Source organism: Hibiscus syriacus, unplaced genomic scaffold (assembly GCF_006381635.1).
Source record: "Hibiscus syriacus cultivar Baekdansim isolate YM2019G1 unplaced genomic scaffold, ASM638163v2 tig00000510_pilon, whole genome shotgun sequence".
NCBI lineage: Eukaryota > Viridiplantae > Streptophyta > Magnoliopsida > Malvales > Malvaceae > Hibiscus > Hibiscus syriacus.
The window spans coordinates 18737-46419 of NW_024061795.1; the positions used below are offsets into that span (position 1 = coordinate 18737).

Consider the following 27683-nt stretch of genomic DNA (forward strand, 5'->3'; position numbering starts at 1 on the left):
TATGGATAAAGTAGTATAAATATTATATTGATCTAAAAATCTATATGTATGAAGATTACAGTTGTATCACTATATGCAACAATTTAGAATATGAACCCATTTAATATGGGATGTGAATTTTTTTTTAGAGTTCTTGGATTTGAGCAGTTATAATTGTTTGGTGTATATGTATTGTCAATAAATAATTTTAGTAAAATCAATTATAATTGTAGGATAAATGTGTATTGTCAATAAATAATTTTAGTAAAAGGGCACCCGAAGTATCTGTATTTTACAAAAAAAAAAAAGTAATGTAGTTTCGTATTATTTTTTCTTTCAATGTGGCCTTCTAACTCAAGAAAAGAATTCAAGGTGTCCTTTTGATTAATGTTTTTCGTCATTGACTGAATGTTTCATTAAATCCCACTGACGTGGCATGTTAAGTAGGTCAATTTTGGTCCCTTTTGAATTTATAAATTGGATAAATTACACCATTCAACATTAAACTTTAAAGTTTTTTAATTTAACCACTCAACTTTTGAACTTATCATATTTTAATTACATGATTTATTTTATTAATATTTATGTTATATGTGGCATTTATTATTATTATTATTATTATTATTATTAAAATAATATTAATTAAATTAAAATTTCAAAAGTTGTGAGAAAATATTTTGAATTGTTTTAACTATTTTAAAATATAAATATATTCAAATCGGATCGGGTATAAAAAATATATTTTTAGGTCGGGATCAGGGTGACCAAACACCAACCTACCCTGCCCCATACCCATCCCTAATAATAGGCCAATGTTTGAGTCTTTTTAGTGTTACTTTTATTTTCATTTTTCAAGCCTTCATTATAATATAACATAAATAACAAATGTTGTAAATATTATTTTAAAATACTAGTGCTGGTATAGTGGTAAAGATTGTTTGATCCACATCGAAGACGCATATTTGACTCTCTCATGAGCCAAATTTTGAGTCTATTAAGTTAAAAAAAGTCCTCTAATAATGTCGTGACATGTGTCATGACATATATCACTATTGATATGTGTCATCATATGATTGGATGATTAAATATATTGAATTAATTTAAAATAATGGCCAATTTGATATATTATGTAAGTAATAAGGACTAAATGTTGAATTATACCAATTAAATGTTAACTGTCAGTGGCTTGATTGAATACATTTAAATAGTTTAGTGACTTGATTGAAAATATTTCAAAAATGGTGGTTAAAATGAAAATGGACAATAGTTAGGTGGTCACTGGTATAATTTACCTAAAAACATTAAGGAAAATAATATAATTAATATTTTATTTTAAACAATTTACCTTTAAATTTTTAACTAATTTATAATTTTACTTTGAGTTCTTAGAATTTTAAATTTTTATAAATTAAATTAATAACTAAATTTTGACATTAAACGCTCGGACCTTTGACATTTCTGATGCTCAAACTCATAATATCAAAACACTCAAAGTTTCGGGAAATAAATTGGTATCATAGCTTCAGATTTAAGATTATGCCAACAATAAAGTATGATGTTCTGTTGTTAGATCGAAACACAAAGTTCTCGCTGTGGCAAGTGAAGATTTGAGATGTCCTTGCATTAAAAGAGTTTGATAAGAAGACATCTTTAGATTGGACGAACGAAGAAAAATAAAAGGATTGTAAAGTCATATCTTTGATCCGTTTATACTTATTGAATCAAATATTACATGATGTGCTGGAAAAAAAACTGCTTCTTTGTGGGCGAAATTGGAGCAACTATGCATGTAGAACTCGTTGACCAACAAGTTGCACTTAAAACAACGTCTTTGTTTGCTCAAGTTGACGGAATGTTCATTTCTTGAAAAGCACCTAACCACATTCAAGGGTCAGTGTTCAAATATAACAACGAAATATCATACTTTATTGTAATAATTTTTTTGATTAATTAGAGTAAGTACAAGACATTATCTGTTCAAATATAACTCTCAACTTTTTAACATTGAGTGTTCATACCCCTTACATCTATGGTGCTTGAACTCAAGTCCTCAAAGAATAACAACAATTCTTTTTCCATGAAAGTCACTTGATTTATGTTATTCTATACAAAACCCAAACATATATATCGTACCACTTTTATTATATTATATAAAATTTTACATTTAGAAAAAAAAGCTATATAATATTTTTATATGTCGAGTTTAAATTAAATTTTCCATGAAAGTCACTTGATTTATGCTATTCTATACAAAACCCATACATATATATCGTACCACTTTTATTATATTATATAAAATTTTACATTTAGAAAAAAAAGCTATATAATATTTTTATATGTCGAGTTTAAATTAAATTTTCATTAGGAATAAAATTAAATTTTGGGTAAATTATATAATGTTCAAAAGTAACAAATTGGTCACTAATGTTATCAGTTTGTAACAAAATGGTCACTTCATCGTCATCCCCATTAAATTGATGATGTACAACGTTAAAAAAATGTATATTTAATTATACCATTAAAAAACTACTAAATCATCAAATATGTAACACCCCAAATCTCATGTTAGTAGTTTTGGGTTTATTGAGAGGTTTGTAGACCTCGTGGAGTTCATAATTAAAGTCGTTGGGTTGAGTGAGAGTTTAATTGGGTTTGAATAGGGCCTAAAAGGTTATAAAAATGGTATTTTTGAATTGGAGTTAAATGAGGCAAGACTGAATCTGTAATTATCCCCTAAAATGTTTTAAAAGATGTGTATTTCATTTATAGCTGATGATGTATATGTGCAAGAAATTAGGAAAATGGATGATGTATGAGGGCAAGAAATTAGGAAAATGTGAGTCTTTCATTTATGAATAATGATGCATGCATGCAAGAAATTAGGAAAATGTGAGTTTTCCATTTATGGATGATGATGTATACGGGTAAGAAATTAGGAAAAGGTGAGTCACCCCTTCATTTTCTTCACCTTCCTTGTCATCTTCTCATTTCCAAAAAAATCTCTCTTACTCCATTATGGTTTGAACAAAGGTGAAAGTTTGATAGAATCACATTCTTAGATTGATTTTTCTAAGTGAGAGAAGTGAGAGAAAGCTCTAAGGTCAAGGGCAAAGAGAATGTGGTGTTTGGTTGAGCTTGAGGTTGATTCTCCATCATCTAGTAATGAGGTAACACGCTTCTAACATCTCTATATCGCTTGTAATCAACATGTGCAGTGTTGTTACTTGTTTGTGTATATGAAGCATTTGGGGTGTTATAACATGAAAATGAGTGTTTGATGTTATCCATGCATAAAGTAAAGATCTTTTAAGATCTTTTGAATCTACATAAGATTTAAATAATGTTTGGGGACTTTGGGAGGGTCTTCAGAGAGATTTGAAGTGTTACACTCGTGAGAAACAAGACAATTTGGGTTTGAGGTATCGATACTATAGGAACATTATCAATATTGTTCCTCTATTAGGTTGAAAATCAAAGGGTTTTGTATAGAAGTATCGATACCCGGTTCTTGGGGTAGCAGTACTATTAATATGATATCGATACTTGGGGTTCAATATCGATACTAGGGAAACTTTACAAATTCCAATTTACCCAAATCGTACAGATACTCAGGGTAGTATCGATACCACGATGAGGTAAGTACCAATACTATACAACGAAGTATCGATACTGACATGATAATAATGGTTGTAAACCCCATGTCGTCAAGGAATTCATATAATGGTTAGAATAAAAGGGAAACACTAATAAAAGCATGCAAGTTAGAACATTACCAATTGTTTGATAACATACGATCTTAATGAGGTAAGATTCCATAAGACTTATGCCTTGTTTGATACTCTAGAAACGAGGACACCCGAGTCACTTTGTATGATGATTGTCTAGTAGATTAAAGGATTATTCGAATATATCCAATATAGTGCATGGACACTTAAAACGCTAGTTGAACATTGTGCTGATGCTATGTGACCCAAACAAGTTTCGAGTACTCTAGAGGAGTATACTAGCCTGGCAAGGTCCCGATGCTATATGACCCGAACCTAGCCTTGGGTACTTATGAGATGCTAATGTTATGTGACCCAAATCTCGTTTAAGGTACCTTTAGTGAGCAAATAGGGGTGTGAGTTCTGTGATGTTTTTATGACCCTAAACTACACCATTATGCTTACTTTTGTTGTTGCGGGTTAAATGTACTATTATGTGCATAACTATAACTGTAGCATGCTCATTTGTTGGATGCATGTAGTATATCTGTGATATTTGTATGTCACTAAACTTGTGAGCTCAACGTTCAGAATGCATTTCCATACACATGTTAGTATATTGAGTCGTTCGAGGAGCATCGTCGTAGTAGGATTTCCAAATGCGTCACATAGTACTGTTTGGTTACTTGTAGTGGGCATGTGTATTCATAGGACCCTTATTGTTGTCTTTAAATTTGCAAACTCTGAGATTTTATTATTTTAATTTAAACTATGAGTCATGAAGCTCCGGTTTGTAAAAGTATTTTATGAATATTATTAATGTCTTTTTATAAATATATGGTGTTTTAAATGAAAAAAATAGTTAGTCACTTTGGTGGTTCCGTGTGACATCTGAATCCTTTGGTGGTTCCGTGTGACATCTGAATCCTCCAGATTTCGGATTGGGTCAAATTAGGGTGTTACAAAATAGGTTATTGAATTATATCTAATTTATCTCAAAAGTTTTCTAATTTCCATTTTTTCCATATACCCACCACCTCCACTATATTCGAACCATATTCCTTTCAAAACGGAAGCTATACACTTAAAACAAACCATATTCCTTATAAAACGAAAGCCATACTTAAAACAAACCCTTAACTAAAATACAAACAATAATCTCAATACATATGAGATCCATCAAGTTGAGAAAGATTCTGTATTTTATTTACAGAAATGCATGTATCCACTCCGTATCTTGAGATTTGTTTTGGTGACAAAATTCATTGTTATTACAAAAGTGGATACATGCCTTTCTGTAAATAAAATACAGAATCTTTCTCAACTTGATGGATCTCATATGTATTGAGATGATTGTTTGTATTTTAGTTAAGGGTTTGTTTTAAGTATGGCTTTCGTTTTATAAGGAATATGGTCCTAAGAAAATCCCGTCTCAATAAAATATTATCCCAAATTAATTCGAATTCAAAAAAGCCTGAACTACTAGAGACAGTCCAATAAAATCCGGATAAATTATTATTATACTTGGATGTGTTCCAATTATATGTTGATTAAATATTATAATAATAAATTTCGCTTATACCGTAATACTTAATTTTAATTGTAATCATTCGAACAAGTTATAAATATACGTGTTTAATACATAAATTATTAGTTTTAGTTCATTTTAGTATCTAAATTTTTAATTTTTTAAAATCATACATAATGTTTAATTTTTATTTTATTTTAATATTTTCGTTAAAAATTTAACATTAAGTTTTAAAAAAATGAAAGTATAAGTATTAAAACAGATAAAAATTGATAGTTTAGGTAATAATCGCATTAAATTTTAATTGCAGATACTAAAATAAGACAAAATTAAATATTAAATATGACTTTGAAAAAAATAAAAAATTTAAATATTAAAACATATTAAAATTGATATTTAGGTATTAAACATTTACTCTAATTATAATCATGTAATGAAAAAGATAAGTACTTGAATAAATTATCTATCGGCCTGGCCCGGAACTTATACAAGGGGTAAGAAATGCAATGGTTAGAAGAGCCAAGTTGTTGTAGGAGCGGCAAAAGTTGAACAAAATCCTTGTTTGTTTCATTTTTGTAAAGCCAAGAGATTATTATTGTTCCATTAAGAAGAAATGGCCAACGATCTACAGAAGAGGTTTCATTCCATCATGGACAAGCTCTTCCACTCCAAGTTTTTTTTTCTATTTGTTATCAAGTTTTAACCACTGATTTGTTTGATGAAACTTGAAATTTCAATTAAATCTCATCACTACTGCTATTTTTTTGTATATAAAATGTATTTGTAATTGTAATTAATGGGTAGTCCATCACCGCCGGGAACGGGAATGGGGAGACATGAACAATTATTAGGAGCGAAGAAACGCCCAAATCCAACGTATTCTTTAGCAGTGGAAGAGAATCAGCATGGCTTAGCTGCGAGTGAATCTCCACTTTGCAGACCATGGGATAGAGGAGATCTTCTCAGGAGATTATCAACTTTCAAATCCATGACTTGGTTTGCTAAGCCCAAGGTTTCTATTCTATCTTCTCTATATTCTCACCCTACCCTTTCCTATGCTTTTTGGGGGTTTTTTTTTAATTCAAAGAGATGATAATGCTTTCCATTCTTTTTAGGTAGTAAGTGCTGTTAATTGTGCTATGAGAGGTTGTATGGACATTCTGGTCTGTGAATCATGCGGAGCACGTCTTCTGTTTTCGACCCCACATTCTTGGGCACAGCAGCAAGGCATGTTATGTATCTAATATTGCTTAATTTTGGCCAGATAGTTTGAAAATTCTGGTATTTGCAGGCTAAATGAGATATCATTTTTTTATGTTCTTCAGTTGAGAAAGTGGCCTCGGTGTTTAGCTTAAAGCTGGATAGTGGACTCAAATTGACTTGCCCTTGGATTGACAATGCCTGTGATGAAAGACTGGCTGAATTTCCTCCCACTGTGCCTGCTGATTTGGTTGATAAATTTCGGGCGAGATCGAACTCACTCTTTCAACTTATGGCTCTTCCAGTAATTTCGCCTTCAGCCATTGAATTTATGAGAAGTCCTCAGCTCGAAGAATATCTCAGACAACCCCTAATGGTGGATTGTCTGAAAAGGAATGCTGAATTTTCTCAAATAGAATGTATAGAAGATGGATCTGCTGTGGATTCTGCTAACTTGTACTATCAGGTATGAAACTTTTTTCTCATTGTAGTTTGCAAATACAAGCACATTAGGGCTGAAAATTTTTTCCAGTCTCAACTTCATAGGAACATGTACACTTAAACATGCATGTTCCTTTCTGAAACTTATTTGTACTGCATTTTCATATCATTCCACCTGCTTTGGTAAAAAAAGTGATAATAATCCAATGATTTCTCCAATTTATGATTTTACAAGTTTAACATTTTCTGCATTGATGATTGTGGTTTTATCATTTATGCATTCCTGAGTTCTTGTTGGTGTTGAAGATTTATTAATTTGGAAAATTTTCAGGCTCAAAAGCTTATAAGTCTTTGTGGCTGGGAACCATGTCCATTACCATACGTTGTTAACTTCGAGGATGGTCAGAATCATTTTGTCAAAGATGTTGAAACTTTAAGTTCACGCCAGGGAGTTGATTATGGACTAAATTTGTGTCTCAACTTCCATGCAGCTGATGAAAATTAAAATTTGGAGACAAATAAAGACTCTGGGAATTCTTTTAGATTGCAGTTTGATCCCAAATATGTTGTTTTAGATTGCAGGCTTTGTGGCGCAAGTGTTGGATTATGGGCTTTCTCCACTGTTCAGCAACCTGTAGAGTTCTTCAGGTTATTTGTATGTGAAGAAGTCAATCCTGGAGTCCATGATTATGGCCACAAAAGCAATGTTTGTGATGGTGATGGTGATGGTGGTGTTCCTTCAAACGGTGGGTCGTCATCAAGTTCAAAGTTGACTATAGCTGGGGGTCCACCACCAGCACAATAAAACTTTAAAGCAAGAATCTGTTTACATGTTATTTGCCAGAGTTTAAGTGCTAGATTTTTGTATAATCCAAAGTTCAGAGATCAGATATATAGTAATCAAGAAAAAACTCCAGTAGAATCCCAGTTTCTGGGAGAAATAGATTGTTTCAATACTAGTGTTAGTAAGCCAGGTGTCCCTTCTGCGAAGTTGAGAACTTCAAATAGCGAAAAGGATGATCAAGTTAATTGTAATTCTAAAAGAAATGATCAGTCTCCTTGTTCAAACCATTACGTTTGTGCAAGAGATGATAATTTTGGAAACGTCACACCATTGGAAGGAACCAACGTTGCTGCAACGGAAATTTCTCCTTATGCTGGTACAGATGAATCTAATATGGGGGTTCAAATAGAGAGGTCTCAGAATGTAGTCCAAGATTCTTGCCAAAGTAATAACTTACTTGAAAAGGTAGACAATGATAGATCTTGCAATATAGCAGTAAAAGATTCTGATACCACACATATTGGAGAGTCTTCTATCATGATCCAAGATGTTAATGTTTCTCCTAGAAATGAAGGAAGTAAAGATAATGATTCATCAGTTATGATTATATTCGAACAGTGCCATCCAGAATAACTTGCAGAAACAGATAAGGTTTGTGATGAAGAAATTTATCTAATCAAAACTCTACTTGTGTTGCCTCTTGCTTGGAAGCTTGTGTAAATGTTGATGGCACATGCAAAATGACCTCAAGAGAAGACAAAACTTGTGCCAATAGTGAGCAAGGGGTGATTACTGAAGTCCAGACTGCTCAAACCAATAAGGTCTTAACCTATCCCAAAGGTAAGCATTAATGCATTATTATTTGTAATCAATAAGCTTAATTCTCAATATTATTGGAAACGTTCTTTAATAAAATGTAAGTTCCACTGTCAATATGCCTTTTGTTCCTTATCTTTTATGTGTTGTTAATTAGTTCCCTTTGTTTGGGGCTATGCTGCTATGCTTTTAACTGATCTATAAATTTCTTGTTTTTGCCTTTATGATATCCTTTGTGTATTCTATTTTTCATGCATATAGCATCGCAAGCCTATTTCAAAGTTAAATTGCTATTAATGGTCTATTCCCGAGGACATTTAACTTATATGTGACTTCTGTGGTTACCAGTTGATCGTTATGTAATGTAGTAATCTAATTTGCTAAATCAATGCGATTGAGTAATTCCTGTTTTCATACTTTATGCATTATTGTCTGTCTTCCCCACCTTAGAGGGATTGTAATTGGAGTTCTATGTGCCAAGGTGGGTATTTGAGTTGTACTATATTTCTCGTTTAGAAGTTGTAAAAAAAGTAGGAGTTGAAGACTTTTAGAATTTTCTAGAAGACACCTTGAATGTACAATCGGGCAGAATGCTCAACTTTCCTATTGCAGTAAAGCCCAAAGTGACCAATGATGATCCTACTTGGAAGGAATAATTATGTTGATGTTGGTGATCGAGGCTATCTTCAGGAGTTGTTTTCAATTTATGGTGATGGGATTTAATATCATTTCTATTCATTTTGTTTTCATCTTGGAATTTGCAACCAAACGGTTTAGAGTTCTTATTGGACTGATAGATGGTAGGAGTGTTTTGAAAACCGGACCGGATCGGTCGGTTCAACCGTAAATCGTTGTATAGTCCGGTTCAATCTAGACCGGTTGAACCGCTACTAGTAAACCGGCCGGGACCGCTGAACCGTTCAAACCAGACCGACTGAAAACCGGAAAAAACCGTCAATTTTGTTTGTTTTTTTTAAAAATTAAACCAAACGACGTCGTTTGTTAAACGAGCCAAGTCGAACTCGAGTATTGTTGAGCTCGACTCGAATTTGAAAACTTTAAAAGTAAGTTTAACTCTACTCAAACTCACGAGCTAAAAATTATCAAGTTCAACTCGAACTCAAAATATAATATTGAAACTCGAACTCAAAATATAATATTGAAACTTGAACTCGAAAAGGCTTGAACTCAAAAAAAAATTTAAAAGCTCGATTGAAGCCTAATATTCGAGCTTGATTGAAGTGAAAGAATATTTCACTCAATGTTCACCAAAAGGCTTTATGATTTTGAATACCAAATTACCTCTATTATTTGTAGAAGTTAGTTGAGATGATCTTCTATGTTTCTTAGCCATGTGAGATTGTTTTAAAAAAAAATTAAACCAAACAATATCATTTTGTTATAATTTTTTTAGCCCCAAATTTATTTTTTAATTATAGTTATATAATTATATTTATTATTTAATATGTTTCACTTTAAATATTATGTTATAGTTAATTTGAATAATTTTGTTTTACTTGATTTTATGGTTTTTAACTTATATATGTTATGACTTGCTTTGAATATGAATTGTGATATAAAAATTATTTTTTATTAAATATTTTTGGTATTTTTATTTAATTTTTTAAATAATTATGATGTCGTCCGGTTCTTCAGATCGGTCGAACCGGTTGAACTAATAAACCGGTAGTATGACCGATTCGCTAACCGGTCCGATTTTGAAAACCATGGATGGCAGTGACAAAGGATAACGAGGCAATAATTAACTCTCGAGTACACTCAAAACTCTTCATAGCCACCGGGATGGCGTGTTTACATTCATTGACAAGACAATAATCTCTCGATAGTTTTAACCGGCAACAACATCCTTTTATGTAATGTCGCCAAGAGTTAGAATTCAATATTTTTTTTTTCTTTTTTTGCTTTTGTAGTAACGCCCTAAATATGTTTGAATTTGAAACCTTTTGTTGGAGTAGCTAGGAGCTCTGATATTTCTCGGTGCTACTGCTTACCGGGAAAGGTTGATCCAGCAGCGGCGTGGTTGTTTTTTTTTTCCTTTTTCTGAATTCCTCATTAGAACTTTGCCATCTAGCTGGTTGGTGATGAAAATATTTCTTTCTTGATATGTAAGTTATATCTGGTTTACGGGTTTGTGGTATTTGCATTTGTTGTGCTCCCGTCTCGGATTTCATGAGTTTTGTCGGTTAATTTACAAGGGTAATCAATTAATGTACCTCCATTTTCCAGGAAAGGATGTACAGCAGCACATGGATAAAATATCAGAGTTTGATCCAATCAGGCAGCACAGGCATTTTTGTCCATGGATTGCATCAACGAGTGGCAGGGCACCCGGATGGCAACAAACATTATCTGCTTTGCTAAGGGGGAAAGCTTTTTCTCATTCTTCACCTGGATGTTCTCCTCCTCCATCTGCCTCCATGATTCAGGTAAGTTGAAATGTTACTTATTCAAGTAATGCAGCTGAAATGGAAGTATTTATGAATATGAATCTGTTGATAACATTTAGGTTTCAAGATTCATAAAGCAATTCGTCGACAAACTGTTTCTTGTACATGATAATTAAAAGAAAATTTATGGGCTATTGTTTTTGCTGGATTAACAGTTAATCCTTAGCTTTATCATCTGTGGAGGATAGTAATCATCCTAGATTCTATTCTGCAGGTTGATGATCCCATCGCGTCGGTTAGAAAGCTTTTCTTGTCTCCAGTAGCCAAAAGAATGAAGACCAGCCGAGAGTGAGACTCAAGTAGTGTTTCTTACCTAGTGGCATTATTGTCGTGTCTGTGCATCGCAAAAGAGATGGAAGATTGAACTTGCTCATTCTGTATGCGAGTATGGTGGTCGAGTTTGAAATATTACTGTCTCGAGAGAGTTGTACTGCTTTTGCTGCACTTAACAAAACTCTATTTTATGTGTATTATCATACTTGGAAATATTTTAAAATTATTGTTTTGAATTATATTATATATGTAGTAAATGGAAATAATCAAGGTTAATATTATATCAACATTAAAAGGTAATTTTAAAAATGTTACGTCAACATCATTGATAGTATTTTAACGACGTATAATTATAATAGAATAAAGATGTGACATTAAATATAATTTTGATAATATTTAAATGATTCAAATCGAAATTAAGGGGTTGTTTGTTTACTTCAGAATGATTAAACGCTGAATGATTCAAATGCTGAATGATTCAAAGGCTATGTATGAATTAGCTTTGAATGTGACATGCTGTTTGATAATGAATCTGAATTATTTAGAATGTACTTCTGTGCTGAATAATTCAACACTGTTTTACTGAATTAGTCAGCACTGAATCATTAAGAAATGTGAAACAAACGCGCTGACTGTTCAGTAATTAACGTTGACTGGTTCCATTAAGAGACAAACAAACAGTCTAAGTAACAGGTGAGCAACATAAATAGTTAGTTGTAGGGTTGAGCAACGAAACCGAGAAAACCGAAAAACCGATACGAACCGAGTAAAATGGTTCGGTTCGGTTCGGTTTGACCTTATACGGTTCGGTTTTCGGGTTAGTTTAATTATTCAAATCTTCTAATTCGGTTCGGTTCGGGTTTTCCATATGGAATACATTTATTCCATTTGAACCAAATAAGAAATTGGGTCAGTCTAGCCTGCTACTCACTTGGACATTTACCCTTACGGCCTTACCCATAAGCGATATTGCTGTAATAAAAAAACCTAAATCTAAATAGGAATATTTTCTCCACTCTTCTCCAGCCCCTCGGCCCTCACTCTGCCGTTCTTGATTCTGCACTCTCCCCAGTCTCGACAGAGCTTCAAGTCTTCAACTGCAACGATTCGACAGAGCTTCATCTCTTTCCCTTTATCTTGGCATCTTGAACGTGATTTCATAAGGTAAATAACTCGAACATATTTTTGGTCTGTTAATTTTGGGGCGTGAATTTAGAGTTTTTTTTGTGGGTTTCAAAGTTTGTAGGTCGTGATATTTGTTTTCCCCGCTTCTATCCTTGTTAATTCTACTAATTCGAGTTTGTATTGCTTCGATCTTTACTATTTTCTTATCTTGCTTTTTGCATATCAATTGTGATTTTTCGTATGAAATCAAAATGTTATTTTCATTGGTTGAAGAACTATGCTAAATCAAGGTTACACCTTTACTCTCTCTCATGCTTGGATCTGTTTTCCTTTCTTTATTTTTAACTACCCTTGTTAGATCAATGTGATTGAGCGTTCTGATGAGATTCAAGTGTGCTTACCTTTCTATTACCTTGTGATGGTCTTGGCTTGATCATGTACTCAACCTAATATTTGTTCGTTAGCTATGTGCTATAATAATGAAACTTTGACATCTCCCACAACACCATTGTGTCTTGGATAGTGACTCAACACCGGAAATAATAGTTTAAAACTGTCATTGCGTGGTGTTTGTCTAAGATTTTATAGGATAAAAATGTCGCAATCTTTAGTTGGCAAGCATTCTCGACTACATATTAAAAGCCTCAGGTCTACCTGGGTTATGGTGTGCTTTTCTTTTCCCTTTTGATTCAAGTGGCTATATATCTGTCACAGATGCATTCAATTTCAAAGAGTTTCTTAAGTTTTGAATTCCGAAAGCTTATTTATTGCATTTCAATTTTAAACTTTCATGCTTATTCACCATAGTTCTTCAATTATCCATCTATTCTATGCTCATTTTCTTGAGGTATTCATGTCCTTCACATATGTCCTGGATATGATATGATAGTATTATTCTTCATATATATGAAAGATTTTAGAAAATATGAAAATTAAAACTTAGTGTAGGAAACAAATTTCCAGGAAAGTTAACCCGATTTAAAATAGAATTCCACATCTAGTGACCACAAAATTAACTTTACATGAAACAAAATCAGGGGGCCAAGGGTTGTTTTGGTATTTAAGTAGGTCTATCAGTTATCGATCCTTTTCATATTAATAATATTTTCTTCAAACCAAATAAAAAAGCACCAGCTGGATTGATAAAGAGATGTTGCTAGATGTGGTACTACCATTTCCCAGTCCTTATGCAACCTAGTCTCATTCCCGCTTATCTCAATTTGATCTCTAAGTCAAACTTCTTGTAGCTTAATGAACCCAATGACACATGCCATGTTAAGTTCTTACAAAGAATGTGGATAATTTAAGAAAAAAATGCTAAAACTGATATTGAATTTAATTGTTTCAAACATTAAGCGAAAAGTCACGGGTTTATTCTATCAGATTGGGGGCCACAGATAGAAATATAAAACCCACTTCTTTAAATTGCTCACTTACCAGTCCCATGATTACAAATTTATTAATAATTCACATAATTTAATTAAAAAAAATATTACTTATATTTATCCTTTTAAATAATATCATTTAACTCATTATTAATATATAATTGTATAAAATTGCTTTACATTAAATCTAAACAGAATATTAATAACTAAACTTATGCTTTTCTTTTTTTAAGATAACAAACCACAACCGAATTGTTAACATAACTCATCCCTTTGCTTATCTCATAATTCATGTTTTGATTCAACTTTTTCTATTTGCTTCAACTTTCTCATTCTTCAATATTTTCTTGTCATTGTAAACTGTTTTTTTTCCTTCAGAAATGAAGTCTTCATCATCTAATGCTACTCCAATGTTTTGTGCTGATGCTGAGATTCCTTGTGATACTACTGCCAAAACTGATCAATCAGCTGCAGCTTCTTCAAGCATCCCATCGAATCTTCAGCAGCCTTTAAAAAAACAGGAGGCAGGTTAGGTACTACAAGTTCTATAGTTTGGGAACATTTTACAAAATTACCTTGTGTAGTTGGAGATATTCCACAATGTAGCTGTAATTATTGTGGAAAACCCCTTAAATGTCCAACTAAAAGTGGAACCAGTGTCATGCATAATCATATGAAACGTTGTCCTAAGTACCCATTTAACAAGGTAGATGAAAAGCAACAGAATTTGTGTTTTAAATCAGAGGAGGATGGGCAGCAAAGTTCAGGTTCAGTTATTTGGAAATTCGACCAAACACAATGCATAAAATATTGTGCTAGGATGATTATCATGGATGAATTGCCTTTTAGAGTTGTTGAGCATGAGGGATTTCGAGATTTTTGCAATATGATGCAGCCTAGATTCCAAGTTCCCTCTAGGTTCACTATAACAAAGGATTGCATGGAAATTTACTTGGAAGAAAAAGATAAACTTTTTAAGTATTTTAAGAGTTTCAATCAAAAGGTTTCTCTCACTACTGACATATGGACTTCTAGGCAAAACCTTAGTTATTTGTGTCTCACTGTTCATTTTGTTGATGATGAATGGAAATTACATAAACGAATCTTAAATTTTACACCCATTCCAAGTCATTCGGGTGATGTGATAGGAAAATGCATTGAAAACACTTGCTTGAGTGGGGAATAGATAAGGTGCTCACAATCACAGTAGATAATGCTAGCTCCAATGATGTTGCGATCAAGTATATAAAAAAAAGGCTAAACAATTGGAAACATAGCATTTTAGGGAGTGATTACCTTCACATGAGGTTTTGTGCACACATATTAAATCTAATTGTCAGAGAAGGTTTGAAAGATTTGGATGACTCGATTTTTAGAATTCGTTCGGCTGTTAGATATGTTAGGTCATCACCAGCTAGGATGCAAAGGTTTAAGTTGTGTATTGAGCAAGAAAAAATTGAGAGCAAGGGTTTAGTTTGCTTGGATGTTGAAACTAGATGGAATTCAACATTTTTAATGCTAGATACTGCCGTGAAATTCGAAACAGCTTTTGACAGGTTGGGAGAGCAGGATTTTAAATATAGAGATGAGCTTTCAAGTTCAAAAATGAAGGGTCTACCTACCGACTTAGATTGGGAGCATGCTCGTGCTTTATTGCCATTTTTAAGAGCCTTTTATGATGCTACATTGAAGCTGTCCGGTTCTTCATATGTCACTAGCAATTATTATTTTCATGTTGTGTTTGGCATTGGAATGAGAATTAATGATAAGCTAAATGATTCAAACTCAAGCATAAAACTTATGGCTTCAAATATGAGGGAAAAATATCACAAGTATTGGGGGAATGTGAAAAATCTTAATCCATTCTTATTCATTTCTATGATTTTAGATCCTAGACATAAGATGGATTATGTAATCTTTGTGATTGAAGAAGTTTACGATGCTGAAAAATCTGAGCAGTTGAGTGAAATTGTAAAACAAACTTTAAGTGAGTTGTTTGATCATTATAGTTTGTTAAGTGGTAAATCCCAAGAGGAACCAAATGTTGCTTCTCAATCTAATGTCTCTAGGGTTGAAAATGATGAGATGCTTGATTTGTTTGTTTATTCCAAGACCAAGTACAAAAGGAAGAGGGCTGAAAGTGTGTTTAGTGAAGGTAAATCTGAACTTGAAAGGTATTTGGAGGACAAAGTAGAACCTGATGTTAAGAAATTTGATTTGCTTGATTGGTGGAAGAGCAAAAGTCAGACCTATCCCATAATTTCTGTAATGGCTCGAGATATATTGTCAATTCCTGTATCTACAGTGGCTTCAGAATCTGCTTTCAGCACTGGAGGTCGTGTTCTTGACTCATTTCGGAGTTCTTTAACTCCAAAAATTGTTGAGTGTCTCATTTGTGCACAAAATTGGCTGAGAGCATCACCTGTAACAATCCAAAAAGAGGAACAAATTGAAGAAATGGAGAACATTGAGAGTGGTAAGTAATAATTATATAAACACTTGTAAAAATATTTTCTGACTCATTTCTGTAAATATTCTTACTTCTAAATATTTTTTTTTGACTTTTAATAGGTTTCGAAGATTTAAGGCTAAATGAAACAATGATGACCATTGATGATTGATCGAAGATGGAACACTTACAAAGGTAATTTCTATGATTTAATTTTATAAAGCTTATGACATGATAATATTTGAAATCAAACCGATTGAAAGTTCTATGATTTAATGTTATAAAGCTTATGACATGATAATATTTAAATATTGTTTCTGTTTGTGATATTAAAATATTGTTTTGATAATATATTAAATATTAGTTTAAATTTAAATAATTTTCAATTGAAATGTAATTCTAATTTAAATTTTGCATGATAATCTTATCCGTATAATATAGATTGAAGGCTGGGTGATGAAGAGCTGACTGTAAAATTAAACTTGAAGGCTGAAAAGTTTTCAGCATCTGCAAATGAAAAGCTAGAGGCTGCTGGTTGTTCTATCATGAATGGATGATTATAGTTTCAAGCAACTTTTTATTTAACTTTGATAGTTGAATTACACTTTGATTTGGTTGTTTAATTTGTTGTGTGAACCGAACTGCGAACAATATGTAGATTATAATTTTTGTATAGATTATATATGTGGAATGTGGATCATCCATAGCAATGTGGATTATAGTTTTTGTTGGATTATATACGTGTTTACTAAGATTATATATGTGGATTATGTGTTTTCTGCATCTGCAAAGTAATTTTTTTTGAATTTATAGGTTCAAGTGAAATTTTCATTGAAAATCAAAACAGGCAATGATATTTTTCAAGTATGTCTAATAATGTATTCGGTTTATGGAAAACCGTTTTATCGAATCGAACCGAATTAAAAAAATCGGTTTTGATTTTTTCGATTTTTTAACCATTTAATTTCGGTTTCGGTTTAAATTTTAAAAAACTGTTTATTTCGATTCGGTTCAATTTTTGATAAAAAACCGAACCAAACCGAACTGAACCGAATACACCCCTAGTTAATTGGCCCTATAACTGGGTTTTGTTTAGGGATTAGAAAAATTGGTTTGAGAGACGTCAAAGGGCGTGTTGTTGTTTAACTTTGTTTTTAGACCCACAATACTATACCCGCGTCGCAGCATTCCAAAATTTGAAGCTAAGTAATGGCGAAATCGATGGCAAATTTATCAACAAGGGTTTATCGATCTCTTTTTTCAAACCCCCAAACCCCTAAACTTTCAATGCCCTTTTGCACTACCACCACCACCTCTTCTGAAACTTCCGACTCGGATTCTGACCCATTTCCCAACTCAACTCCGCCTCCTGAATCTGCCGAGGACTCCACCACTCAGCGTCGTTTATACGACCGCCCGCTTAAGAATGGTCTCGATACGGGCATTTACAAGGTTCATTCATTTTCACTCTAATGGCTCTGAATCTTTAACTTATTTCACATGAGAAAATAATTTTATTCAAATTTCAGTATTTCTGTTTGTAGAATTCTGGGCATTAGCTAACTTAAAAGTTAAAAATAAATATAATAGATAAAATTTTCATATATGCTTTTATATGTAGGAATCTTTAGTATTGAAGCTCCATTCAGAAAGTTAACTGGAAATGATTCTTGCACTTCTGGCTGGTTTTCCTGTTTGTAGGCAATTTTGGTTGGACAGGTAGGGCGAACCCCAGTGCAGAAGAAACTGAAGAATGGGATGTCGATTACAATGTTTTCGGTGGGGACAGGTGGGATTCGAAACAACAGGAGGCCTTTTGAGAATGAGGAACCAGGGGAGTATGCTAATCGCTCTGCTATTCAGTGGCATCGAGTTAGTGTTTACCAAGAAGGGTTGGGAGATCTTGTCCTGAAGCATGCTCTTCCTGGGTAAGGTTTCATTTGGAGCATATTTTATTGTACCCGATATTGCACGAATGCTTCTTTCGATATTTGGATTACGTCCCTTTTCTTATCCTTGAATTTTGTTCCTTATTGCCGTTTTTAATATTGACATCTGTGTTTTGCAAAAGGTATTGAAAGGGTTAATTAATGTGATTTCTTTTGTTTTGGAAGCACAAGCATGCTGTAAACGATTAAAGGGTGAATGCCCTAACATTACTAAGTAGTTATAAGTACTTCTATTGATGGTGCTCTGGTGATTATATATTTACTTCTGGAATTGGGTAGCCATGTTTAAACTATTGCATGATTAGCCCTCTATCAGAAAGGTTAGTGACAAAAGTGTCTTGGAAGATGGTTCAGTCGATGGCCTTTTTAGAATTTCAGAGAATCTTTGCTCATTATCTTGTTGAGTTCAAGAGAATAGTTGCTTCGGAAAGCTTTTATGACTGAGTTTAGGCTGAATGGGAACTACTAATTAACCTATGAATTCTAGATAGCTTGCGTTTGTTTTGTGTTTTCCTTGATATTGGAGGGGGGGGGGGGGGGCGCTGTAATGGATCACTTCTATGCATAGCAGTTTTTCATAGAACTGTTTAAAAAATATATATAATTAGGTTGATCATTTCTGTTAACGAATGAAATTCAAAATTGTCTAACCTGTCACTTGGAACGGGTCATAGTGGGATATTGAATTCTATAGTAATCTTGTTTTGAGCATGGCCTGATGCTTTTTAACTGCAATTTCTTATCTTAATTATATGTGCTGTTGATTTTCTTCATTCTTGATCTTGGTTGTACTAATCTCTTCTTTTTTCTCCTTTTGGGTGATGTAGTACAATTGTATATTTGGAGGGAAATTTAGAGACAAAAATCTTCTGTGATCCCACCACTGGTCTGGCTCGACGCCTAAGAGAGGTTTCTGTTCGTCGAAATGGTAATCATATTACGTTTCTTCCATTCTTTACTAACCTCATGCTTTAGTATTTTACTTGCACTATTGAACTTTAAAAGAAATGAGAACACCATACAGGTTCTGCCAATATTTTTTTTCTTGCATATTTTTAGTGCTATGGATTTTGACGAGTGATAAGATGTTATTAATATTTCATTCGGTGATTAAATGCTCAAATGTATGACTGATTTTATCTTTATTGCTCGAACACTCCAAAATGGGAGCCGCACCCGTGGTCTTTTCTTTTCCTTAGTCTTGGTTTTTGCTTCATGAATGAAATGAGAGGCTTAGTTTTTTTTGGTTGGTTAGGGTGAAGTGCAAGTTAACAAAAAACTGTTGTTTTATACCAAAATGAGCTCGTACTTGACTTTTCACTTCTGCTGCGAAATTTGCAGGTCGGATTGTGTTCTTGGGAAAAGGTGATGATTCCCAGGGACCAACTTCTGGAGAAATGAAAGGTGCTGGGCTTTACTAGAAAGCATTGGTGTTAGTTGAAGAAGAGAACATGTAGTTGAGATGGAAAACAATGTTAAAAGTATTTTATTTATGGATGAAGTTTGTGGATTTCCATTGGCCGTTAAAGTCGTTAAATGTGAAATCGCATCTAATGTTTAACTTTAATTATGTTAATAACCTACTAACATCCATTATCCGGAGCTGAGTCCAAGTCCAAGTCGGCGATGTAGCATGGATCGGAGGTGTATGTATACAGGATTATTAGCAGGTGCACTAGTTATAGAATTCTATTTTCCCCACAAGTGTGCATTGAAATTATTAGGACAGTAAATGAGACGAGACATATTGTGAGCTGCTCGATATCGATTCGGTCAAAGCTTGATAAATACTCGATTTGAATGGACCTGACTTGAGTTTGAGTTTGACTCGAGTTCATAATGAGTCGAAACGAGCTATTTGATACTTGATTCGTAAAGTTTGCGAGAAACTCGAATATTATTAATATATTAAGATTTTATTTTTGAAAAGTACTAATAATATTAATATTTATGTATTTTTTAAAGGACACAACTACTCTATTTTGTCAACTCTAGACCCATCCCTAAATACAATACTCAATACAATTACGATACATCACACCATTAAAGCATATCCATAAATTAAACTGTAAACTATGAATACACAAAAATTAACTTCCTCCCACCTTTATCTTTCGCCACACGTCAAGCTACCCCAAATATACTTTGATTTTATCCCTTCCTTCAATTTAAGTTTTTTCAAAAGTTGGGTGCACTTCTTTAATTAAACTTCATTGCATTGCCAAAGTATATACCAAATGCTCTACATTAGGGATGGCAAACGGGCGGGTCGGGTGCGGATACCCCCTCCCCCATCCTCATACCCACCTAATATTTTTCAATCCACCACCCGCCCACCACCCATGATGGGTACAAATTTTTAAATCCACACCCGCCCACGCGGGTACATTCTTAAATCCATCTCCACACCCATTATCCACTAGCGACGTACCCGTCTAGACCCGCATGAAAGAAAACTTAAGTTATATATAAGCAACAAACATAAAAAAAACATTTCCATTAAGAAACATATCCATTAAGAAACATAATAAAATAATCCAAGGATTATCTGAGTTAAATTTTAATATAGATCTTAAAGTACATAAAACACCATAATAAAAGACATAATTAAAGTTTATAAACATAAATGACAAACACATAATGTTTTTGTTCTTTAGCACAACATTCTAAAATTTCAGGCAATACTTGTGACATCTGATACTCCAGTATTACAATCATCATTCTCTATTTCCTCCAATTGAGAGCGCTCCAATTTAAATTCACTACTACCTACATATTTAATAGAAAGTGGGCGGGCGGATACGGGGTGGATGCGGGGTGGGTAATGTCTCAAACCCATTACCCGCCCACTACCCATGACGGGTATCACTTTCTAAATCCACACCCGCCCACTACCCGCTAAAATTATACCCATCCCCGCCCCAATTGGAGCGGGTGCGGTGCGGAATCCACAAAACTGTACCCGTTTGCCATCCCTACTCTACATAATTCTCTTCTCTAAGCCCATCTAATCCTACGGTGGAAAAAATCATCTTGCCCAAAATTTCTTTCATCTGAGGGCCAAGAATTGTTATTTGAATATATTGAATGTGAGCTTAAAACATCTTTCGTATCATTGAAATTATAATAATTCTGTTAGAGTCAGATTTGAATTTGATGTTATATAATTCAATGAAGATATGAGATTGAAAAAAAGTAAAAAATTTAGTTTGATTGATAATAAGAAATTTATTTTTTTTATATTGATTAATAGTAAAAAATATTTTTAGTAAATAAAATATTTTTGTAATCAAATAACTATCCTATAAACATATATTAATAAAATAAATTTTCATGTAAAATCTTAATGCCTACTTTATTATACAATCAATGTGTAAACACATATTTCCGTCTTAAATTAAATTTGAATTATTGAGTTATCATTTAGCTATAAATGAATAAATAAATACATTTAAGGGTTGCAAGTATTTATATTACATTATATTAATATATACGTGAGTAGGATAGGGTCTATAATTTTGGTGATTAATTATAGTATATGAATATTACATACTTCGATTAGTAAAAATATAAATATAAATATAAAACACATTAACATATAAATAAAATGCAAGGTACTAACATATGCAGGTTTAATTGACAGAGAGTCCAAACAATTCAAGTCCAATACAATCCAAAAGTTTTTTTTTTACAAAACAAATGACCCAACGCAGGGGCCTAAAGAGTTCAGCAACCCACCTGTGTCGATCCAGGATCATCTCCAGTTAGTTTTTTTTACCCTAATACCAGCGTCACACATCCTCAGTCATTCGATCAAGGGAGAAAACGACGGCTCAGATTACATGTGACTAGGGTTTGTGAAACCCTAATGAACTTTTCAACTCCGCGCCGCATCATCAGGACCATTGGATCTGGACCAATTCAACGGTCCAGATTAAGGGGCCTTTAGGGGTTTCATAACCTTAGATGGGATCATTGCGCAATTGACTCTCCACTGTTGGATCTGTGAGAGATCTAAATGCTCCAAATTCAAGGAGATAATGCACCAGTCGCCACCGACTAAGATCGAAGCCCAACTGTCGATTTGGTCTCGCGTCTGATGCACACACGATTCCTCGAGCTCCCAACGTGTTGACAGGGACATCTCCAGCAACAACGCACCCACTCTCGGTCCCCCACAGCATCCATGTGCCTCTGCCAAGGCCTCCTTCAGCCTCTGTCATAACAGAAATTGGAACGCCCCTTTGTACGATTGTCAGAAGTCGTTGGGAAATGGATTTGAGCCTTTGGATGGAGCCACAGAAGAATCGGATGGTGAAAGGTCCCTATTTTGTGGTTCCTCTCCCACACGCAATAGACAAAACGAGGAGGAATAAAATTGAGAAAGAAAAGGGGCTTTTGGATTTTCAAACAAAACAGAAGAAGAAAAAGAGGGTATATATAACCACATAAACCCCAAAAAACGAGGGGAGGGGTAGAATCAAAAAGAAAAAATCAAAAAAAAAAAGAAGAGAAAGGAGAAAACCTTACCCTTAAGGAATAGAAACTCATCTCGTCGGAGCTAGGAAACCCTCCATCATCGAAGGTGAGACCCTCTTTATTTTAGTTCAGAGCATAGAAGTCTCGTATGGGTGTAGAGGTCAAAAAACGAGAGGGCTTAGAAATTGTTTAGGCTTCTTTTAGCTTTGAGGTTTCTCGAAGGCTTGGTTTTATGAGAGTTTCAAGGGTTCTAAAGTTCAACAACGAGAAAATAGGGGCTTTAAGGTGGCCGGAGGGAGTGACCTTCCATTTCTCACGGAGGAGAAATGAGGAAGAGTAGAGAGTTTGGGTTTCCCCTTTCGGCAAAAAATAAGAGACGAAACAAATGAGACTTTTAAGCCATTTTCGACCTTGTTTTTGAGTTTATATAGCCCATATCATATGACGCCGTTTAGGAAGGGAGAAGTTGTGCGTTTTGGGAGTAGGGTTAATAGCACCTTTAGTCCTCTATAATTTGTAATCGTTTTGATTTGGTCATCAATTGTAGTTTTATTTCTTTATGGTTTGAGCACTTAATTTATTTACATTTACATTTTGATCCATTCCCATGTTAGATATTATTTTATTTCAATAAGATTGTATGTTCGACTTATTTGTACGTTTAGTCCTTGTCACTTCCGTTAGCTGCGATTTAGTCCCTGTTTTTATATTTTATTTATTATTTAGCTCTTGTACTTTAATATATGTCTATTTTATAGTTTCAAAGTAGTATTTTTTAAATATGTAGCTATAAGTATTTAACATTTAAATATATGATATATATATATATATATTAATGTACATATGTTATATTAAAGGATACATTTTTTATATATTCTATTATAAAGATTAAAATTGATAATTTTAGTATTATAAAATTTGCAAAAGGTTTTTGGTAATTTGTTGGACTAATATATGGAAGACCTCCAAAAACCAGGAGTGCCCTATGAGTGTTATTCAAATAAAAAGAATATATTTTTATTTTTATTATTTATTTTTATTTTAAAATTTATTTATGAACCCTAACCCATAATATTCATCTTTTGATAGAATAATATTAAATTTTTAACAATTTTCAAAGAGAAAAACCAATAGAATCAAATCACAATTTAGCAATCAAGGTAAAGTTAATTAAATTTGCTTATTCTTTGAAATTTTAATGTTTCAATATTTTTAAAATTATTATTTGATATTGATAAAGATTTTGTGCTTTTTAATGTTTAGAATTATTAAAGATATTGGATTGATTTTCAATTTTGAGATAATTATTGTTATTGTTTATTATATGTTAATAAGTTCATTGTTTTCGTTCTAATAGATGCGTTAACACTATAATTTTTTTTATTGCAACAATGTATATCAACTATTTTCAATGTTTATTTTATTCTTTATTTTTATGAATAATGTAAATTTATCTTTTATTTATTATAACTTGTAAGAAAATATATGAATAATGTAAATTTATTTTTTGTTTATTACATGCATCATTGATATGAGTTCAAACTATCGCGACCGTCTTTCGGTTGGGCCTAGAATTGGGCTACGACTTGGGAAAAATAATTTGGAGTCGCCACCGATCATTTTAAAACGAGTTTAGGTGGGTCAAACATCATCTTACCTGATCTGCGTTGTACCAGAAATATGTCGGGTTCGGGAGTCGGTTACGGTCAAGGAAGGATTAGCACCCTTGAACTTCCCTTTCGGTACCAATTAATTTTTTAGTTGTCTTTAATTGCGAAAATTTAAAAAATAAATTAAAATTTAAAATGTTCGATTCAAATTACTTACCTTTGACCAGTTGGAATTATTACTGAAAAATAAAAAAATGTTAGATAGTAAATAAAAATATCGAGTAAAATTAATTAAATAATAAGGAAAAAAATGAAAAGAATAAAAATAAAAAGGATGTTAAATTTTAAAAGGAAAAATGTTTTAAAAAAAGACAAAGCAGAAGGAGAAAATATAAAATTTCTAGGAATAAATAAATAAAATAATAGAAATGGTAATTCCAAAAAAATAAAAAATATAAAAATATAAAAAAATAAAAGAAATAATAAATAAAATATAAAGGAAATGAAAAAAAGGTTAAGGTTTGAAATTAGAAAATGTTAGGAAGATAAAATAAAAACTAAATAAAGTAAATAAATAAGAGGGCCAAAATGAATTAAATTGGACTTTGTGGACTGAAATTGATACTAAAAAAAGACAAATTGCAAAAAAATAAATAAATTAGAGGGTTACTTCACAAAGTATAAACAAGGACCAAATTGAATGAATTGAGAATATATATGTAAAATTACAAACAGTGACCGGATTATAATACGATTCAAACTTCCAGGGACCGCTGAGAGAATTAAAAATTCTCTAATTGCAAGAAGGCCCCTGGTATATAAATAGCCAAACAACCCATTTTTACTTCATTATTCAAACATTCTCAGAAGTCTCATCTCTCTCAAATGAGAGAAACACTCTCAACCCTTTCCCTTGGGCGATATCTGGCCACCGCCCGGTAGCCTAACCTTGTCGTGTCGCTGCCGCTCCGGCCATCGACGGTGGTGGCCAGAAAAATTTACCTATCCTCAAAATGCTCGTGCCAGCCCCGTGAGTTCGAAACCAACGTCCAAATCCCCAAAACACACTACAGTAAACATAGATCTAAAAAAAACTTTCAGCCCTTCACATTCTCCAGCGATCTTTCGCATTTTCGGTGACTTTCCCCTCTTCGGGGCTTAGATCAGGGTTGCCTTTGTGTTTTTTTGATTTTTTTTCTTCTTTTCGTTATATTGTGATGATGGGTTTTGTTGTGTTTGGCTTACGTTTCAATCTGGTTTTTTGGTTGTGGGTGTGGTTGATGGGTTTGATGGTTGTGTTCTGGTACGGTGACGATGTTGGCTTGTTGATGCGTGTTTTGGTACTGTTTTTGTATGTTCTCGTCGGTTCTATGACGATGGTGGTACCGTCCTCCTCTTGATCAGTTCTGTGATGCTTGATATTTATACAACCCCGTTAGGGGCTATTTTTCAGTTGCGTTGGGATCGATCCCGGATATTCCGGGGTCGATCCCGGATATTCTGGGGTGGCCGGTTGTTGTGTGTATTTCGGTGTTGGTTCTGATTTTTGCTCCCATCATGTTACATGTTTGACCGGCGACGTGCAATGCTTCTGACTCTTGATATCACTTCTGACTGTTGAGGTTGCTTTCTGGTTGTTAGATTGGGTCAGATCCAACGATCCATATTGACTTGTGCCTTTTACCCTTTCAGTCGTTTGGTTTGTGCAGCGCCTTTGACTGACTGTCTTGATACATTAGGGTTCTAAAAACCCTAGTGGACTGGGTTGGATCAGGCTCCAAAATTGGCCCAGGATAATAGACCCTTTGTTGGATTGGTTATTGGACCTGAACAATAAAATAAAATTTAAAATTAAAATTAATAATAAAAAATAAAAAATAAATAACAATAATAATATTATTATTATAAAAAATATTTTCCAAAAACCTATATAATATATATTTCAAAAAAAATATTTTTAAAAAATATATATATATATATATTTTAAAATGTTTTCAAAATTAGATAGTTTTCAAAAATGTTTTAAAACTATGTTTTCAAAATGATTTCAAAACTATATATTATATGTATTTTCAAAATGTTTTTCAAAAACCATATAATATATACATTTTCAAAATGTTTTTCAAAAACTATATATATTAAATATATATTTCAAAATATTTTCAAAACCATATATTATATAAGTTTTCTAATTTTTTTTAAAAACCATATTTTATATAATTTTCAAAATGATTTCAAACTATATATAATATATCCTAAAAATCATTTTCAAAAAACAATTCGGACGAAAATGAGTGTCTACAACTGCCCCTCTTTGTCCTTTTTTGTGGAACGAAAAAAGGACAAAGATAAAAAGACACAAATTTTCGTCCGGTGGAGTTGAAGATTGAATAGAATAACTCCCTGTCAAATTGTGTTCCGGATGTCTCCTCCTTCGCGAAGTCGAGTCCATCTCGAAATGATATAGAATTAAAGCCGCAGTTCGAGATTTGAATCGGGATGTGACTTCTCGTTGCTTTTTGGTCTTCTTCTCGGCTTAAAGACCTTGGTTGAAAATTCGACTGGAAAGTAGTTCCTTGACTCCACCATGTGATTGACAGGTTTTCGAGCTGAATGAAATTGAACTCAAAAGGTTTTCGTCGACATATAGCTTTTCTCGACTTAAGCTATGCTGTCGAAAAATAGTGTTTTGCACAATTAACCCAGGACTTCTCCTCAACTTGAAAACCTCGATTACAATCAGACAGTAGTGTGATTGAGGTGTCATCGAGCTGAATGGAGTCGACTCTACAATTTTATTGACAGATAGCCCTTCTTGCCTTGATCTATACTGTAATGATGTGCCTTGAAGCTAAGCGTAGTCGAACTCAAAGGTATTTGTTGGCAGATAACCTTTCTTGACTTAAGCTATGCTGCAAATGATGTGCCTTAAAGCTAAGCGTAGTCAAACTCGAAGGTCTTTGGTGACAGATAACCCTTCTAGCCTTGAGTTATGCTGTAAATGATGTGCCCTCGAAGCTGAGTGTAATCGAACTCGAGGGTCTTTGGCAGATAACCCTTCTCAACTTAAGCTATGCTGCAAATGATGTGCCTTGGAGCTGAGCGTAGTCGAACTCGAAGGTCTTTTGGTGACAGATAACCCTTCTAGCCTAGAGTTATACTGTAAATGATGTACCCTCGAAGCAGAGTGTAATCGAACTTGAGGGTCTTTGGCAGATAGCCCTTCTCGACTTAAGCTATGCTGTAAATAATGTGCCTTGGAGCTGAGCGTAGTCGAACTCGAAGGTCTTTGGTTAGCAGATAACCCTTCTCGACTTAAGTTATGTTACAAATGATATGCCTTGGAGCAGAGCGTAGTCAAACTCGAAGGTCTTTGGTTGGCAGATAACCCTTCTCGACTTAAGTTATGCTGCAAATGATGTGTCTTGGAGCTGAGCGTAGTCGAACTCAAAAGTCTTCGTTGGCAGATAACCATTCTAGCATTGAGTTATGC

The 27683-nt window shown here is 33.3% G+C and overlaps 2 protein-coding genes and 1 pseudogene across 2 annotated transcripts; 2 read left to right on the plus strand and 1 right to left on the minus strand.

Annotated features, from left to right (window-relative positions):
- The first annotated feature begins 6007 nt into the window (after positions 1–6007).
- Positions 6008–8269, plus strand: LOC120207914 (annotated as a pseudogene).
- An 8975-nt stretch (positions 8270–17244) lies between these two features.
- LOC120207883 (single-stranded DNA-binding protein, mitochondrial) lies at positions 17245–19611 on the plus strand. Its single transcript, XM_039207293.1, has 4 exons — positions 17245–17604; positions 17854–18080; positions 18929–19029; positions 19443–19611. Exons 1-4 carry the CDS (start codon positions 17362–17364, stop codon positions 19520–19522), a joined length of 651 nt encoding a protein of 216 aa, XP_039063224.1. The 5' UTR covers positions 17245–17361; the 3' UTR covers positions 19523–19611.
- A 2113-nt stretch (positions 19612–21724) lies between these two features.
- Positions 21725–22962, minus strand: LOC120207894. Its single transcript, XM_039207299.1, has 2 exons — positions 22632–22962; positions 21725–22426 (listed from the first exon to the last, which is right to left on the minus strand). The coding sequence occupies exons 1-2, from the start codon at positions 22650–22652 to the stop codon at positions 22064–22066; spliced, it is 384 nt and encodes a 127-aa protein (XP_039063230.1). The 5' UTR covers positions 22653–22962; the 3' UTR covers positions 21725–22063.
- Between the last annotated feature and the right edge of the window lie 4721 nt (positions 22963–27683).